The 17621-nt window shown below is 47.1% G+C and overlaps 1 protein-coding gene across 4 annotated transcripts in view; it reads left to right on the plus strand.

Annotated features, from left to right (window-relative positions):
• Nucleotides 1–440: 440 nt before the first annotated feature.
• The window catches only part of MGRN1 (mahogunin ring finger 1), a 56274-nt gene continuing 39093 nt past the window's right edge, over nt 441–17621 (plus strand). For all 4 annotated transcript variants that reach the window (XM_074885504.1, XM_074885502.1, XM_074885505.1 and 1 more), the window contains exons 1-3: nt 441–618; nt 8484–8602; nt 11552–11640. In XM_074885504.1, the coding sequence (XP_074741605.1) occupies nt 531–618; nt 8484–8602; nt 11552–11640 (296 nt within the window). In that variant the 5' untranslated portion in view covers nt 441–530. The remainder of the gene's footprint in view (nt 619–8483; nt 8603–11551; nt 11641–17621) is intronic.

Raw genomic sequence — 17621 nt, forward strand, 5'->3', positions numbered from 1 at the left:
TCCCTGGGCTGAGCAAAACAGCCTGCCGGGGCTGAGCTGTTTTCTGAGCGTAATTCCTTCTGCACGCTTTGCCTTCGCACTTATGGTGAGGTGCATCCCTGTGCGGGGTGTGTCCCCGGGCATCCCCTCTGGGCATCCCTGTGCAACCTCCGAGGTGCCGAGGTGTATCCCTGGGTCCCCTCCGTGCACACCCCCGTGCACATCTCCGTGCACATCTCCGTGCCCACCCCCCTGCCCGCCGCTCCCGGCCCGGGTCCCGCCTGCAGCGCCCTCTGCCGGCAGAGCGCACCCGGCAGCGCCCCGGGGGAGGCCGTGGGGCGCGCGCCTCCCTCCCGCCCCCCCCCCCCCCCCCCGCCGCCGTTGGTAGGTGCCGCCGCGGTGCCTGACGGGAGTTGTAGTCGCGGGGCGGGCGGACTCGCTCTCCCGGCGTGCCCCGCGCCGCCGCCGCCGTGGGTGCGGGTGCGGGCCGCTCGCCGCCGCCGCCGCGCTGCTCTGCGTCCCCCGGCCCGCCCGCCCTGCCCGCGGCCGCCATGGGCTCCCTGCTCAGCCGGCGCATCGCAGGCGTGGAGGACATCGACATCCAGGCCAACTCGGCCTACCGCTACCCGCCCAAGTCCGGTGAGGGCCGCGGGGACGTTCCCCTCAGCGCCGGGGACGGGGGAGGGGGACGGGCCTTCGCCGGGCCCGGGGCCCCCCCCCAGGCCCTCCCGAGGGGGACAGGAGTAGCGGGGGGAAGTCCCGGGGCGGCCGGGCCGCGGGATCCCCAGGGGAAGGGACTGCGGGAGTGCCTGTCACCGGCCGGGGCCGAGCGGGGCCCGGGGCTGGCTCTGGCTCTGCTCGGGGCCGTGCCCGTCCCGTGTCGGGGCCTCCCTGGTGGAGAGAGCCAAGGGATGTGTCTTCCTGGGCTGAACCTATTGTATAAGCTGTCTCGGTGCCCCGTTTGGCTGAAGTGTGAGGGTCCAGGAGGGCCGTGTGCCCTGAGTCTAACGCTCAAGCCGTTGGCCTGTCCTGCTGTCAGTGTCCGTGGCCACCCGGCTCAGTCGCTGCCCTTTGGCCATGGTGGGTGAGCAAGGCTTTGCTTCTCTCTTCTGGAAACGTGAATGCAGCAAGTCGTCAGTGTGTGGCAAGTGGGGCATTTCCTGCTGGTAACAGTGGAGTTCAGTAGGAACTTGGAAGGAATATCGGATCTGATGGAATATAGGATGGAAGCATTCCCACGTGACGACCTTCTTTAACTCCTTAAAATGGCAGTGGTTCTCACTTAGGAGCTGTTGGAGTGACATGGCCTACATCTATGTTTGTTTTCCAAAGGGAGATGTTCTGAAAACTTAGAGATTTGTCATCGGTGCCACTTCTGTGAGGTTAGGATGAGCCTGTGACTCACCTTGTCTTAGACCAGTGTTTGAGATTGGCCTGGTTTAACTTGTTTAAATAGTTTTACTTATTCTCACAAAACAAGTCATTCAGATGCTCTTTTCTTCTACAGTAGCCATTCACTCATAAATTTTTCTAAGTTTCTGTTCAGCTAGAGCTCTTCCAGTCAGGGTAAAGAGTTTGCAGAGCAACAATTTGGGTTCCCTCACTCTCGGGTACATGTGCAGTGTAGCCTTTTTGTGCAGAGACTTGACTTCTGTGTGTGTCAGATGACTTGCTGGCTGTGACATCCTCAGGGCTGTGTGATGGAGGGAGCTAGGTCCCCCCATTTTGTTTGGAGGGGGTACAAGATCTTCTCAAATAGAGTCCTGCCATCATTACACCTTGTCTTACGCAGGTTGGCCTTCAGCAAGAATGGTGGTGTGGAGGAGACGGAGGGGGGAAACCTGCCCAGAAAAATTCTTCAGCTGTTTTGGCTCTCTTAGAAAATGTAACCTGCTTTTTCAGGAGGTGGGAACTAGCTTCTTGGACTGCCAGGAAAGGCAAATGTCACTGCCAGGTTACAGCAGGACTCTTGGGTGGCTGGGGGGCTTTCCCAGTGTGGGAGACTGGGTTGATGTGAGCTGCCTGCTAAGCTGCAGCTACGGTACCATGGGCACCGCTGGCAATTTTCTTCCAGCCTAGAGGTTGCGCCTGATTTCTCTTGACACTTAGACAGGATTTTAGATATGGGCTGGATTAATTATAACCACCATGTGCAATGAACATTAAACTGCTTCTTTCAAATCATCATCCTGTTGTTTCTGTACTGTTGTAATTACCCAGACTGGAATTTAATGGTGTGTTGGGTTTTAGCCAAAGTGCTTGCCAAGGTAACCCTGTCACACACGTGAGGTTGGATTTGTACATTCACATGCACCCTGGAAGGGGTCTGTTCACCTAGATGCTGCCAAAGAGCATTCCATGTGTGGTACTTCCCTTGTAAAACTGAACAGCTAATGCTTCTGAGCAGCTGATTAAAGAAAAATATTGGTATTCCTTTAAAGGCTTTGACTACAATTAAATGCTTGTTAATTAATTTTCTGTTGCACTTGCTTGTGCTCTTTCTGAAAGCATACTGGCTTTAGGCCAGACCTTTCTCTTCACCTTCTTCAGGTTTGTCTGACAAGGATCCTCTTGACTTCAGGAAGGGAGAAGAGCTGTTCGAGAGCTGTTCAAGAGGTCATGAACACTTCCCAGGTGGAGATTCAAGGAAAGTTACTAAACAGCAGAACAGTAAGGGCTGTTAGGATGGCAACCCCCCCTCCCTCTTCAGGTGGAGTGTGTTCAGAAGGATGCTGTCCCTTCTGGTCCTGCAATCCTAAGTGTGTTTGTCTTGAGGCTGGAAAGATTGGCTATGACTGGTACAAAACCTGACAGTGAAGACACCTGGAAGTGAGCGGGTATGGTTTTATTGGATTTCAGGAAGCAAGCTGGAAGTAGTATAAAAAGTTCTTAGGCTAAACGGTTGCTAATTATGTCTAACCTGACACTGTCACTGTGAGCCCTGTACTGCTGCTGACTGCCTGACTGGAAGAAGCCAGTTTTCCATTGGCTGTGTTAGATGCTTGAGTGTGTGCATTGGAGTGTTAGCCTGACGTGCAGACTGTCTCCTGGCTGCTCAGAGATTACCCCGAAAGGCTGGAAAATGCAGTGAGAGAGTGTTACCTGAGGTTACCCATCCGCTGGAATCTTGCGCGGCACTGAGGGTTGTCTGTCGCCTTTTTATGTTCTTTCTCTTCGAGTCCCTGGTTTAACCAGATCTTGACTTACTGCAAGTGCCTGGGGAAGCTGCTGCGGCTCTGGTCAGCTGCCATCCATGGTTGGCATCGGTTTGAGGGATGGGTGTTTGTGTTCTGGAGCAAATACACCACCTCACAAGAAGGACATGTGCAAGGAAATAAACACAAAGTACAGGTATTCTGGCTGTAATTTAGGCAGTATGTCAGCCTGCATGTGAAGAGGAACACAGTTACTTTACCAGGTCGTACCAAGTTATGGCACCTTGTTGAGTCATAGCTGGTTGCAAAGGCAGTGGTGAATATTCAGTTCTCATTTATTGACTTTTGATGTGGTTATTGCTGAGTCACGTGCTCTGTGGAGGACTGAGCAGGTTGTTGTGGAATCCACCTTGGTCCTTATGAGCCAGAGTTTGTAATGAGGCATCCACAGATCGTGTAACAGCTTTGTTGCAACCGGTATGCAGTTTTGTAGTTAAAAATGCTCTGAAAACACCCTGCTTATTCCTCCAAGGCTCTGGGTGTGGATCATCTGCATTTCCCCTCCTGCATCTGGGGGGCTAAGGCTGCTGAAATGCTGTAATTCCCTTCTCTAATCCTTCTTCACTGATACCTTTTAACCTTTCTTGCTGGCTTTATGGAGACTGTGCTGGCGTTGTGGATGCCTGACCAACTGGTCAGCCTGACCAACTGCCTGACCCCCTTGGAAGGGGGTTGGAGAAGGGCCTGGTTTGTACAGAAGAATTAGTGCCCCCGTGAAATGGACTAAAAATGGGTAATCACAAGGAACAGTCAAGATCTTTGCTGTGCTTCTGTGCCTGAAGCAGTAAAACGATCTGTGTTCTTGCATGCAGTCTCATGATGCCCCTATTGCTTTAGCAACCAGTGAGCAATGCACCAGTGTTTTCCGCAGCTCCTTCGTCAGCTCGTCTCTTGTTCCAGTGAGCTCATCTGCAGTGTGGAGCAGGGCAGGGAGCACATGCCCTTGAGATGGCTTTTCTCCTCTGGAGTAGGCTCTTGAAAGAGAATTCCCAGGACATTTTTGGGAGGAAAAAAAAGGAGGCAGATTATTCCTCTCTGAAGCTGAATTGCTTTGTTGTTTGGCAACGATGCTTTAATCAAAGAAAGAGCAATTTTAAATAGGAGAAGAGTATCCAGAGTTGTACCCAGTCCATCACCTTGTTCTCAGCACCTAAGCCATGTGTACTGTGACAGTGTCATGACAGAAATAGGTTCCTGTATTTCACACGTAGCTTTTGTTCCTCACCTGCTCTGCAAAGCACAGTGGAGCGGTTGTCTCCATTATTCCTGCTGTAGTTCTGTTGCAGCCCCACCTTGCTGGTGATGGCCACCACCACCTGCCATTGACTGGAGCATTCCCTTCCTGCCTTCTCCCCAGCTACTCACGAGCACCAGACTGGAGCACTCACAGATCAAAAGCAGTTGCTTTTGGTACTTGTTTGTTGCTGAATTATATTTAACCCAACTCAGAGTCACATTCCTGTTTGCTATGTGATTGCTTTTGGTGGCCCAACAGGGATGGGCAATGAGGAAGGCATGATGGCCTCATCCCTCCACGGAGCTGGTTCAGGCTCAGGCTGTGTCTAGGACTGTGCTGTCAGTCTGGCCCTCGGCATGCTGTGGTGGTGAGCGTCTGGCTGAATAATTAAAAAGGACTCAATTTCTATCACTTCACCATTAATTCTAATAATGGTGAGAAGCCTAAATGGACATCTAATTGCTTTCTGTTAATGAACATTGTACGATACAGCCCGTGTTTGACAGAGCTACAGTTGTGTTGTCGACTTTGTGCTCCTGGCTGTTGTAGGGTGATGTGTCCCCTGCCAGCGTGTCACTCGTGCATCACATCCATGTGTTGGGTTTGCATGGTCGTGGGATTGGGTTGCTGGGCGAGGGAGAAGTAATTATGGCGGGAGCAGTCTGGTGCTTAATGCTGGTGCGTTTGTGGTAATAAAACCCCATCATGTTGGACTAAATGTTAAGAGGTTTGGTGTTGTCTGATGCCTTGGAGAAGCCTTGGGTTCCAGTTTGGTTTTGCGTGGGACAAGCCAATGAGTCAGGCTTGGCCATTCTGGGTGTCCCAGTGGTATTTTTCCAGCCACTGTAAAGTTTCCCACCACAAGTTTCTCTTACAACCACTGCTTGTACTTCATGTGCCTTAGCAGTGTCACCCGTTCGTGTTCTGTTTTACCTAATGCTCTCCTATGTTTTGTGCTGATTTACTCTGGGGAAGTAAAGCTACAGTTTGTCTTTGTTCTGGCTTTTTTTCTCATATTCCATCCCTGTTTATTTGTGCATGATTCTTTCCTTGTAAGTATGTCGCTGCATTTTCCCAGAGGATTTCTGTTTGTAGCAGTTCTGTGGAGGGTTAATCCAAAGATTTTTTTGCTTTCCTTTCCTGCCAAAGAGGATGGTGCTTAGCATCCCCCTTGTGTCCATAGCTACAGAGCTCTGTGTAAAGCTGGCCTAGCAACACCTGCGTAAGGTAGGTCAAGGTCATTTTATAGGCTGGGGGGACATGTGGGATCAGGGTTCAAGAGGCATGGTAGTCTGGCTAAAATCCTAAAACTGTCTTTGTAATAGAGCTGGAAATAGAACCTAGAGGTGGAGCTGCAGCAGGATTCTAATGCATAGAAAATGTATACAAGCCTGTCGCAGTGACCGGAAAAGAGGGTGCCTAATTTTTTCCTTCTTGACATTTCTTTGTCCTTTTAGTCCTTGGTGTGATATTTACAGAAGTGCTTTCTTAAAGTGTTTTGTCTTGAACTTGGGCAGACTTTGAGTTGCTTGTGACAGTGATTGAGAGGAATAATGCATAACTTTTGTCTTACCTTGAGAGCTCTGAACTTAATGTGTTGTTGTAGCAACTGATTTCTGAAAGCTTGCAATAGAATATCTTTTTTTAGCTACTAAAAGATGTGTTATAAATTTGGGAAGACAGTTTGCTGCCATCCTTGTTTGTTAGTTTTGCTGTTGAGACCTTGTGTACATAGCAGCTTTTGTATCTATAGCAGCACTGGTAGAGCCCAGGGGTGTTCTGCTCACCAGTATATTCCCCCCTGAGCTCCTCAAAGTGATTTTCCTCGTGCTCTGTGCGACTGGCACTGACTATTTCTTATTTGCTCATGAATGAAGTGCCTCTGGGGAAAAAAAAAAAAAAAAACAACGTCCTTCACATTGCAGGAGGTGACTTAGCAGGAAGATGAAGGGAGCTTTCAGTCTGAATGTGGAATTGAAGCTGTGGTTTCCGGTTAGATAAGTGCTGCTATGTTGCAGGGGGTAGGGTATATTTGTGAGAAATCCTAACAGTTTGTTAGAGATCCCAAAAGTAGCTCTTAGTGGAGCACAGGCAGTGTGGCAGGTGCCTTGAACAGGCTAGTTATACATCTCGGTGTCATTCCACTTGTGCAAGAGCCCTTTTCACCGAGAGGTACTGGAGAGGATGCTCTCCTGGACAGCTGACTCCCTGCAGGCGCGGGGTTTCAGTCCTTGCCTGCTGGGACTCTGCATCCTCTGCACTGGGGATGTAGGACTTTTTCCACAAAAAACCTCTGCTTTGAATTCGTGGAGTACAGGTTTACTGAGGTGAGTTGAGCCCCAGGGCATCTCATTCACAGGATATGAGGGGAGCTCTCTGACTGATCCCAGATAATCAGCTGCTGCAGTACTGAGACATCCTGCACAAGTGTTGTCTTCACTGTTGATCAGATAAAATGTTCCAAACTGCAATCCTGCTTGGCCCACGTAAAATGCGAAATCTATTCCTAAAGCCCAGTGTTTGTCATGCTCTTCTGAACCTTACCATGAGCATAAACCACTGCAGTGTATCTCAGGTGGAGAAGCTGTATCAAGCTAGCTGTGCTTGGAGATTATATACAGATTAGCTTTTTGATTTGTTGCTTCTGGGAGGGGTGGGAAAAGGTTGTCTGTCATTTGGAGAACCTACATTTTGTTATGCTGATTCTGTAGGACAGATTTCTGGGTAGATTCTGGACCTGTGCTGAAGTTGATTGTTGTATCTGGAAAGAAGAACGTTTCTATAATATAAACATCTGGATGCTTGTAAGATGAGCTGAGCAATAGCTGAGCACGACCATCATCATTAAAGTGCTACCATCTGTGCAGAGTAAGAGCCTTTCTTGAAGCATAAAGGAAAAAAGCCTTAATGGAAAAACCAGAACTGTTCATGAAAACCCTTCCATTTCAGAGTAAATCATGCTTGCTCCTAGATAGAGGGACTGCAAATCCTTCCATAATGCCTCCATAACCATTCAGATGATTAGTTACTGCTTCTGTGATGACTTGCTTTAAAACAAATTTTATGCTGTCTGTGCATTGTACCCGGGAAAGTGAATGCACTTTTGGCTCAGTCCTTTCATCGTGCACATGAAAAACCCCCACTCTGAAACTTCAAGGGAAATGGCTTGGGCAGAGCCTTTTCTTTTAGTTCTCTCCTGATACTTCTCTGAAATTCTAATGCCACAAAGTTCATATTCAAGAGTGTTTTCCTAAAGTCTTTCTAGGAGGAAGCTCCATTTGTGGTGCTCTCATACGTCTGAATCAGTTCAGTTGACTTTGCAGTTAAGCCAGTGCTCCAGTGACCTGGCACACACTTCATCTCCTGAAATTTGCACTGTAGTGCATCACCTTACAGATAAATGAAACAAATCTGTGGTGAAGCTCTCAGAGCTGAAGTTCAGTTTAGTCAGTCCCAGGGTTTATCTCTTCTAGACATTCGTGTTTCTGCATTTAGAACTGTCAATGTTATTAATTAAATTCAGCATCAAGGTGTATAGTCTCTAGCACTCACAGTAAAGGTTTTGAGTAGTTGCTGCCCTGGGATATGGGAGTGAAGGAGGGGAGGGAAGGCAGACTCTGCCCAACAGGAACCCCTCTGGCTGTGCAGGGCTTCGCAGTGGGAGGAAGCCTCACCCTTCTCAGAGCAGGTCGATGGTGTTTGTGGGACTGGACTTCATGCTGTAAGGTGGAAAAATGAGGAAGAATTCATCAGAATTGAGCAATATCAGAAAGAGCTGTCTCTTACTGCTGCCTGTCACTTCTCTGGAAAACAAGTTAAAATGGAATTATCTCCACTGTAATGACTTATTCTAGGGTGTTTTTCCCTGCCCCCCTGGGCTTCTACTAGTGGCAGTGGCCATCGGGAGTACGGGGAAGGAGTGAACTAGCAAGTATTTTCTGTGCTCTTTTATACTTGTGAATTAAAAACTACACAGACCAGATGTTCTTTGGGAAGCACTCATTTAGAGGTTTTTTTTATTCCCTTGTCTTTATTTTTTTTTTTTTTCCTAGGAAACTACTTTGCAAGTCACTTCTTTATGGGAGGCGAGAAGTTTGACACCCCTCACCCTGAGGGCTACCTTTTTGGCGAGAACATGGATCTAAACTTCCTTGGGAATAGACCTGTTCAGGCAAGTTCCTACATGCTGTCTATTTTACCCTTTTATTTTCTGCCTCTTTTGAAAAATCTGGTGTAGGGCTTGTAGAGGAGGACAGACCTGAGAGACCTTTGCTACTTGGGGAGTGTCATTCCAGTCTGAGGTGCAAGAGCATTGCCCCACCCCATGTCCCAGCTTGCTGGCTGCTGTAGCTGTTCAGATGCAAGCAGGGTTTTTCTAAGAAGCAGTGTTCACCTTCTAGGCTTATTTTCAATTAGGGCAGAAGGAAGAAGTGGTGGAGGAAGAAGGACAGGGACTCAGGAGCACAGATTTTGGGACTAATTCTGATTGCCTGCCTGAGCAAGTGTAAAACGTGCTGCAGAGAGGAGAAGGCTGGGAAGCAGATCCACTGTCAGACCCTGAACTTCACAGGGCTTCTGGGCACGTTGGATGGGTTCCAGGCAGTGTTCAACGTGTGCTGTTCTCTCTGTAAACGAGTGGCCTGACTGGGTGTAGGGCAGTGTTAAGACAGATTTTGATATTTAGTGATTTTTGTTTGCTTTGTAACCTAGGTGGGCTGCTCAGAAAGTTTTCCCGGTTGGAACACGGAGGCATTTCTGGTCTCACGGGTGTCTTATGAGACTGTGGAAAGCTACCTGCTCGTGATTGGCTTGTTCTTTTGTTGTGAACGGGGACTAGCACTGTTGAGAGAGACAGATAGGAATTTTATGCCAGTGTTATATTTTGGATTTCCCTTGCATCTCAGAACTGCTTAAAAATAACCAAAAGGTAACAGAGTAGGAGCCATTTGGAGATGTTTTCAGAGTTCTGGAGAGGAAAGGGAAAAGAGCTGCTTGCTTTGCCAGCTATTTTCCTAGTTGTTTCTGCAGCTTCAAAACATGAAAATGAAAAATTGATGTAATGGCTCTCATCTTCAGAAAAGCTGTGACTGTTACTTAATTCATGCTTGTAGTGCTTGGAGGCAGTTCTGTATCACCCTTGTTTTACAGATAGGGGAAACTGAGGCAAGATGCTTCGATGTTGGAATTGGACTGGTGACAAGCACGTTCTGCTTTCTGGGTTGTCCTCGAGCTGTGCCATCGGTCTTCTCAGCACCACAGTTAGTTAACAGGACTCTGCAGGGTAGGACAAGGGAGAATCTGGAAAGCCCTTGTTGAAGCAGAAAGTGCAGATGAGCAACAGAACTAGGAAGGAGGGACTTTAGATGGAAATTGTTCTGCATGTAACAGCGCTGTGCAGGCATGGGGATGTCCACCACATAGTCTACGCCATGTCTGCATACAGGGCCCGTGCAGGACAGTGGCTGTTTCTCCTTTGCTCTGTGACTAGCAGCTGCACAGCGCTCCAACAAAAGCAGAAGGCGCAGCTGTTAACTAAATATCCCATGTGCCTATGGCTGTAGGGACTAACCTTGCAGAGTTAAATTGCCTGCATGTCTCAGCCTGGGTTTCCTTGCAGACATCCCAGCACTGAATTTCATCATTTCTTCAGAGGGGAGTGGGTGAGAATGCTATTAACACAGTGGGACATTTGCCAAATAGGTTTAAGAGAAGGGAGGCTGTCGTGGTATATAGTTTGCCTATGTAAAGTTAATGCCCTTTGGCAGCTCTGATTAATCTTCAAGGAAAAAACCACTTGAACACAGAGCAGCAAAACTGCTTTCTGGATGTGGGCCAAGTTCTTCCTCTGGAGTAACTGAGGTCTTGACTCTCTGTGTAGAGCAGTGCTACCAACCACAGTGCAGAGCAGTCAGGGTGCAAGGAAAGTAGTTGCCGCTGCTCCATGAATTCTCTGCTGCCCATGGCTGTGGCACGGGGTCTTCTGTGGTGTTCTCGTGTTGGTCAGGAAAAGCATGTTTCCCTCAGGGTCTGGCTGTAGGCCCACCAATACATTTCTGTGGCCTGAGGGGACAACGCTGAAGGGTTGTGTCCTGGAGCTGCCCTGAAGTTCAGCTGCCTTTGGTTGCCTCTTTAGCAGACTCCTCATTTCTAAGGAAATATGTATATTGGTGGACTCTGGTACTTCTGCTCCATCTCACTCTACTCGAGTGCAGGGCACCCAGTAGATGTGTGTTTGAAGGACCCCAACTCTAATGAGGTTGCCTGTTGGCACTGTTGCTGGATACATTTCCGAGTAACCTTCTGCCTGAAAGCCTGTCCTGTAGCTCTGTACCTTTGTGTCGTGCCATTGCTCTGACTTGGAGCGTGGCTGTGTCTCCAGTCTGAGCACCTATCAAATTTAGCAGTTGTCTGAGTGGATGTTTCGGCTTCAGACTTTGCCAGGCAGATGGGAGATCCAGCAGGCAGGTCTGCAGCTGTTCAGGTTGCAGTCCTCACAGTAAGCAGTTTCCTTTGCATTTCTCGCTGGAGATTTTGTGACCAGTAAGGAGAATTTGAGTCTGAAGCATTATCCATTATTTAAAGGACGATCTGTGCGAGAAGGTCTCTTGACTGTAGAATAGAATGAGGCCCCCTATCCCTGTCTCTTCTTTTCCAGAACATTTGCCCCATTGTTTCAGAATGAAAAGAGTTTCCTCCAGTAATCCAGGGCTTTGGCATGCTGATTAGCAGTCAAGTCACTGTTTGCATGCTGTAACACACACGAAAGAGCTACATTTCTTCTGCTCAAGCTGGAGGTTGTTTCTTTAGTGGAAGTAAAAGCTTGTGAGAGCAAGGCTTTCTAGACTGAGAATTCAGGATGCAGAAAAAGAGCATGTGAAAATGCCCCTTCTTAAAGTGCGTACACCCAATATGAACTATTGCTGGGTCAGAGAAGAATTTTCAGCCTGAAACATGCTTGATTTTTCTGTAAATACAATTCTCTATTACTGTTCCTTGTGGCTGTTGTACTGAGTACCCTTAAAGAAAGATATTTCTTGGTTTGGGTAAATTGTAGCAGCACGTTACCTGGCATACCTTTTATAGTATAATAATAGGATAATTATTTGCCTTTTTGTTCCAGTTTCCCTATGTAACTCCAGCTCCACATGAGCCAGTGAAGACACTGAGAAGTTTGGTGAATATCCGCAAAGACTCTCTCCGACTTGTGAGGTACTGCTGTTGCCTGAACCTTTCATTTTACTCAACCCGGCGATCTGTCATCCAGAGCCAAACTGTATTTGATAAGGTGTTGGAGAAATAGCTGAATTCTAGATCCTTGTTGCTAGATATGTCCAGAGGCTTCTGTGTTCCCTTGTGATCAGAGCTTTCAGGTGGTTTATATGCTCCTTATCCCTAGGCTTGAGCAATCTGTGTTTCCAAACAGGACCAGTGATGTATCTGTCTCTACAGGACAGGCTAGAGTGGTAAACAAAACCATGAAATCATTAGCATGGATGGAAGATATTAGTCAGATTAATAAACCCTACAGACAGATTCCTTTCTGCATTCTTGTGCAAGGAGAAGCCAGAAAGTAGCTGATTCTGGTGCAAGTCACAGGCCAGGAAGACTGATTGGCCTTGAGTGAAACTTCCTCAGGTTTCTCCCACTGCCAAGATAACATTTGGTCCTAGTGTTATGCATTCGTTTAGATGGCTTGTGTCCCATGCATAGGGGAAGAAGGTCTGGATGGAATCTGTTACTTTTCACTGCTCTACACTGAGATCTAAACCAGCACTAGCTGGATTAAATGCAATGGCTAACACTTCGGCCTGTGGCTGCCCTTGTTCAAACAGATGGCTGAAGTACAGGGCCCCAGCACACAGTGCTTTGTTTTGGTCTGGCTGACTGGGCAGATGTCCAGGCAGAGCATTTCTCAAAGATCCTTGAGTCTCTCTGAATTCCACGTTTCAGGCGCAGGGCTGGCGTACTGGCAGGGGGCCAGCTTCAACTCTCAGCCAAGGTGGTTCTGAGAGCACGGCGTAACGTGAGTAATTTGAGTCATAACCACACAAAACCCTCAGTTTGTTTTTACGTGAAAACTGAAGGTTGTTTTTTTTGTTTTGTTTTTTTTTAAATGAGAAATACCTGTGGTTTCAAAACTGATTGAACAGGAAAAGAGGGAAGAACTTCTGAAAAAGTTAGCATTGGTAAACTGCTCTGAATGCTGTCTGGCTTTTTCAGCCAAAGGGTGAAGTACTTCTCTAGGAAAAAGTCTTGCTTTCCTCCCACACTTGCTGTGGAAAAGGGTATTTTGTTCTTGCAGGCATCCACGGAAACAGTGTAACATCGCTCAGAAGCCAAATGGGAAGTGGCTTTTTCACTGGGAGAGGCCTTGCTGTGAATGGAGTTGGTGGGGTTTAGTATGTACAGTTCTGTCGCTCTGCTTGCTGTGGTTGCACGTCCGGTGCCCCAAGCAGAGTTGCAGCTCTGGACTATTTGAAATGTCCATGCACCTTGACAGTGTCTAGGTTTGCATCTGTCTAATTCCTGGTACTATTGGTTCTTTCTCTGCCTCGTGAGCTCTCACAGACTCTTGTGCTGCTGCTTCTGTGGTGTTAGTGCTGACAACACCACCGCCAACACTGCTCTATTTAATTTTGTACTGATGTAGACCCAAAATGAGATTTTAATGGCCAGTCCCCAATGGCACATTCTGTCTCATGCTTTTCTACTGTTCTGGACTAGAGGCTTTTCCTTTCTCCCTCTGTACATGTAAAGACACTTTGTGCCTTCTCCAGTTTGGCTTATTCGCAACCGGTGGCTGAGGCTTGCACATCCTTTCCAGAGCTAGTCAAGTTTAATTTACCACTTTCTTCACCAGATAAAATGATACTGAGAAGAGTGTCTAGGTATAAAGTAGGTTCTGATGGTAAAGTCCTCACAAGCATTTTGTTTTTCCTTGTGTTTAATTGAAAATTAATTGTTCACCTGTAAAGAGGGTGTTGATCCATAATTTGGAGTGTAGGGCTTTTTGTAGAAACATGAGGAAATGTCCATGCTGGCCTTCCTGCCCAGCTCTGACCAGACAAAATTTTAAGCTTTGCCAAATCCTGAATGTTTACAGCAGCTTTGGAGAGAAGCAATAAACCTGTGGATATTGGTGTTGAAGTTCTGAGTCTTCAACACGTCATGTGAGTGCTTCGTTACTAGCAGGATGAGACTCTGAACCTCAGAGGAGGATAACATGAGTTTTGCCATTAACCACTAACAGAAAAAGACTGCCTTGTGTCTGTCCCTCCTTTGGCCCTGGATTAGAAGCTCTATTTCAGAGCTGAAGTACCTGATAGGCTGGTACTGGCTGTTTACTCTTCCCTGGAAAGCACTTCCAGTTATAGGAGAAGGATCAACTCGTGAGGCAACATGTTTCAAGGAAGAGTTGTATCCTGGGACAGCCTCTCTGCTTCAGTGTGAGCTTTGGGCTTTGGATAGCATCATGGAACAAAAGTGCTGGACGAATCAGCAGCTGTGGTGATTGGGAATGTGTCTGAAGCAGCAGCAATATCATGGAGAGTAGTGAGAGCATTTTGGGTAAGGGCCTGAGAGCGAGGCAGATGATGGGGACTGAGGGGAGACAGGTGAGTCCCTCAGTGAGAGAAGGGAAGTCCCATTTTTTCCCTCTCCAGCACACCTTGACCCTTGGAGCTGTTCATCCTGTGGTGGAGCTGGTGAGGATGAGGGTGCTGGGACTGCCTGCTCTGCAGCCATAGATAGCATTAAACTGTATAGATCTCTGCAGATGCCCCAAATAGGAAAGCCTCCATTTGATGATGGTGATGTCCCCCCATGAAAGTCAGTGCTGATAGGGATGTCAGCTAGTTCTTACTTCATTTAATGCCTATCAGTGTTGTAATGCGTATCTCACAATACTAAGTCAAGCAATCCTTAGCATTTATCCTGCATGTCTACAAAGTTGTTGGTCAAACTTTTTAACCTCCTCAAAGGATGAAATCAGGTTTTACCCAACCTATTTTCATAAAACTGTCATGGCTGCTGTTAATTATATTTTTATCTTTTAATTCTTTAACAGACAAACAAAAAGTTCCAGCATTTCCATTATTTTACCCAGAAGTGATGTCAGACCAGGTGGCCTCAGCTCCCTTGGTCATCCAGCTTTGCCTTTTTCATCATAACGTTGGATCAGCTCTTTGTTCTCAAAGGTGGTCAGTCTCTTCTGCTCTATACACGTGATTGTGAAGGCTATGTGATTGACTTGTGTGCATGACCGGAAGGCACACCTGGCGAAGTCACTGGTTTCTAAATTTGTGCATGCATCTGTGGCCACCTCACATCAACACTGTCTGTAGGGCTTGACTAAATGTACACTGTAAACTTCAAGTGCAGTGGAGACAGAAGAGCTCTTGAACCACCTGAACCACTCCTGATCCACCTTCTTGTCTGCCACATCTGTTGCTAAGAAAGAAGGAATGCAAAATGTGTGACTTTGTCTTGTTACTCCCCTGAAGTTACATCCCACCATTTCTGCACCTTAAGATGGAACATGAGATGTCTCTGCCTCTCCAAGTATGCACCAAAATAGTCCTTGCTTGTTCCTTGGTCCAGCTACCAGCTGGCATAGCTGCTTATGCAGTCTTTTCTCACCTGAAGCCCTTGCTGTGTGGCAGATGATTTTCTTAAGCTCCAGCACCAGGCATGTTGCAACAGGAAGATGTGTACACAGCCCTGCTGTGACTGTCACTGTTTAGGCACATACACCTTGCCCCCTGCTCGAGTAATGCTGTTCCAGGCAGACAGGGCTCTGACACTTCTACTTCCCAACAGATGCATCCTCCAGAAGCCTTCTCTCCAGGCACTGCAGTTGGTAGTGGCACCTCAGTGGTTTCCCAGGGCAACAGATCTAGTCTAGTCTAGGTTTAACCCCTTTTCTTCTTGAGAGGATGGAAGCAAATTCTGAGTGCTGGCAGGTGCAGACGTGAAGTTGGGAGCAGGAGGGTGATCTGGGAACCTGTGTGCTTTGTATGACTTCACTGAGAAGACAAAGCGGGCAGTGGTTTTACTAATAACATGGTGCTTTTGTGTGATCTGCCCCCACCCCCAGGTCTCCCACCTTGTTACTTGGGGCCGTTACAGGTATCTAGATCTGTTGTTGATCTCTAACTCATGCGTGTGCCAGACATCTCTATTTTAATACCTACTATATAGGCAGTGAGTATAGATCTATGACGTAGCCTTCATCGGTGCTTGCCTGGAAGGTGTGTTGGTTCTCCCCAACCCTACTTCTTCTGGAAGAAGTGGCAAATGTGTCATAGCCTGGATCCTTTGCTGCCAGCCTTGGATCAATGGAGGGAAGTGCAACAAGAGGTAATTTGCAGAAGTTTGGGCTGCTGCTTTCTTGGACACACACAACACTTGTGAGCGCGTTGTTGCCATCTGTGTTCTTGAGTCAGTCCAGCAGAAAACATTGATGCTACCCCCATGTTTTCTAGGCAAACCTGTGTTGCTGGCTAGAGTGTTTCTTGTTTTCGGCCTTTAAGTGCCATGATTTTATTCTTTGAATGCAACTAGCATGTGTGAAAATACCATCTTGCTCTGTACTGTATATTGTATCCAGGCTGCTGGAGATGTTCAGACTCTCAGTTCTTGGGATTTGTCTTTTTTTATACTAGCATGTTGGGTGTATTCTAGCTTGATTTGCTGTTCTGACCTAGGTGAAGCTCTGGCAAAAGTTTTGTTTGGAGCTCTCCGAGTCCTTCAGACAGGAATGCAAGTGTACACTATAGTGATTCACTAGGGTTACATTAGTATGAGTATGTGTGTTAGGTATTTGATTATACTGCTCTTAAATTTTATTTTGCACCTTCTGTATTAAATTGATGAAGCTGAACATTTCATTCTTGTTCAGTGTGGTGTTAAGTAAAATTCATGCCGGAACTCTCTTAATTAGGCAGCAGTTATTACATCTCAGTGAACTCAGTAAATAAGGATTCCCTTGACAATTTTTAGATTGAATTATGGAGGTATGCCTAGCCCATTTCTGAGTATTTTCAACAGTGCAGCATATTCATCGAGGCTGTTTAATGAAGGGAGAGGCCGACTGATACTGTGAAGTTGGAGACGGTGCCAAGCTTTTCCTGAATAGTTTAGCTGCTTGGCTTTGACCCAGGCATCATGGCAATTAAGGTAATACCGATAGACAAGTGAGGCTGGAGCTGGGCAGCAAATCAAGTAGTGTTATACACCTCTCAAAGGCAACCTGCTGCATTCACCATTCCTACACGGTGTGTGAACTAACGGTGGTACCTACAGTGGTAGAATTACAGTGGGATTTGAATTTATGTATGAGAATCTGCTTCTGCCCTGCCAGTGAATCACCTCCATTCTGTCTGTCACTGCCTTTCAAGGCAGGGAAGATTTTCTCATGGTGTGTTGCGTTGGCTGCTTGTTCCAGGATCTGCTGGTCTCCCTGGCCACTCCTGGCACGCCGTAACTCACAGCTTGCCCATGGCCATAGCTGGCTGCCCTGGAGCTTGCTTCATACCACCTTCTTCACCAGATTTGTTACCTGCCTTTTCCAGCAGTAGGGAGAAGCAGTAGTACTGGGCAGTGGCGGTCACCCAGTGGGATCCAGCTGTATGGTAGCCCATAGCCAAGTTATGACTCACTTTTTTTGTTAACTGATATAACTTTTAAATGCATTCTTGTATGAGTTATCATGCATCTGTTACGCAGTTGAATGTGTTAATTTTTGTTCATACAATAAATGTGTGCAAGCTTCAGTCGTTAGCAGCATCAAAGGTTTAGTTGGTGATTTGTACATTTAAAGGTATTTGAAGTTCCTATATTTGGATGCTTTCTGATCTGAATATCATCTTCTGTGTGATACTGGAGGTACCTTTTCTTGAGCTTCAGGAATTCTTTGTGTTACAGAAACCTTGTTTTTTGCCTGTCATGCGCCATTTCATTTACAGAGTTAAAAGAATTAGGCTTTAGACTTCTTGGGCCCATGCAGGATTTCTTCAGCCCAAATACTGAGCCTAATGTGAAGATTTAAAAGGAAGGAGAATGTTTCTTCTCCTAAAGGTTTGACATTCAAGAGTTCACTTTCCTGTCTCATTCTGTGTCCTGGCACTGTACGGCTGGGTGAGATCACTCAACACCATTGTTACATAATTCACTTTAACAACTTCAGTCAA

Source organism: Strix uralensis, chromosome 16 (assembly GCF_047716275.1).
Source record: "Strix uralensis isolate ZFMK-TIS-50842 chromosome 16, bStrUra1, whole genome shotgun sequence".
Lineage (NCBI taxonomy): Eukaryota > Metazoa > Chordata > Aves > Strigiformes > Strigidae > Strix > Strix uralensis.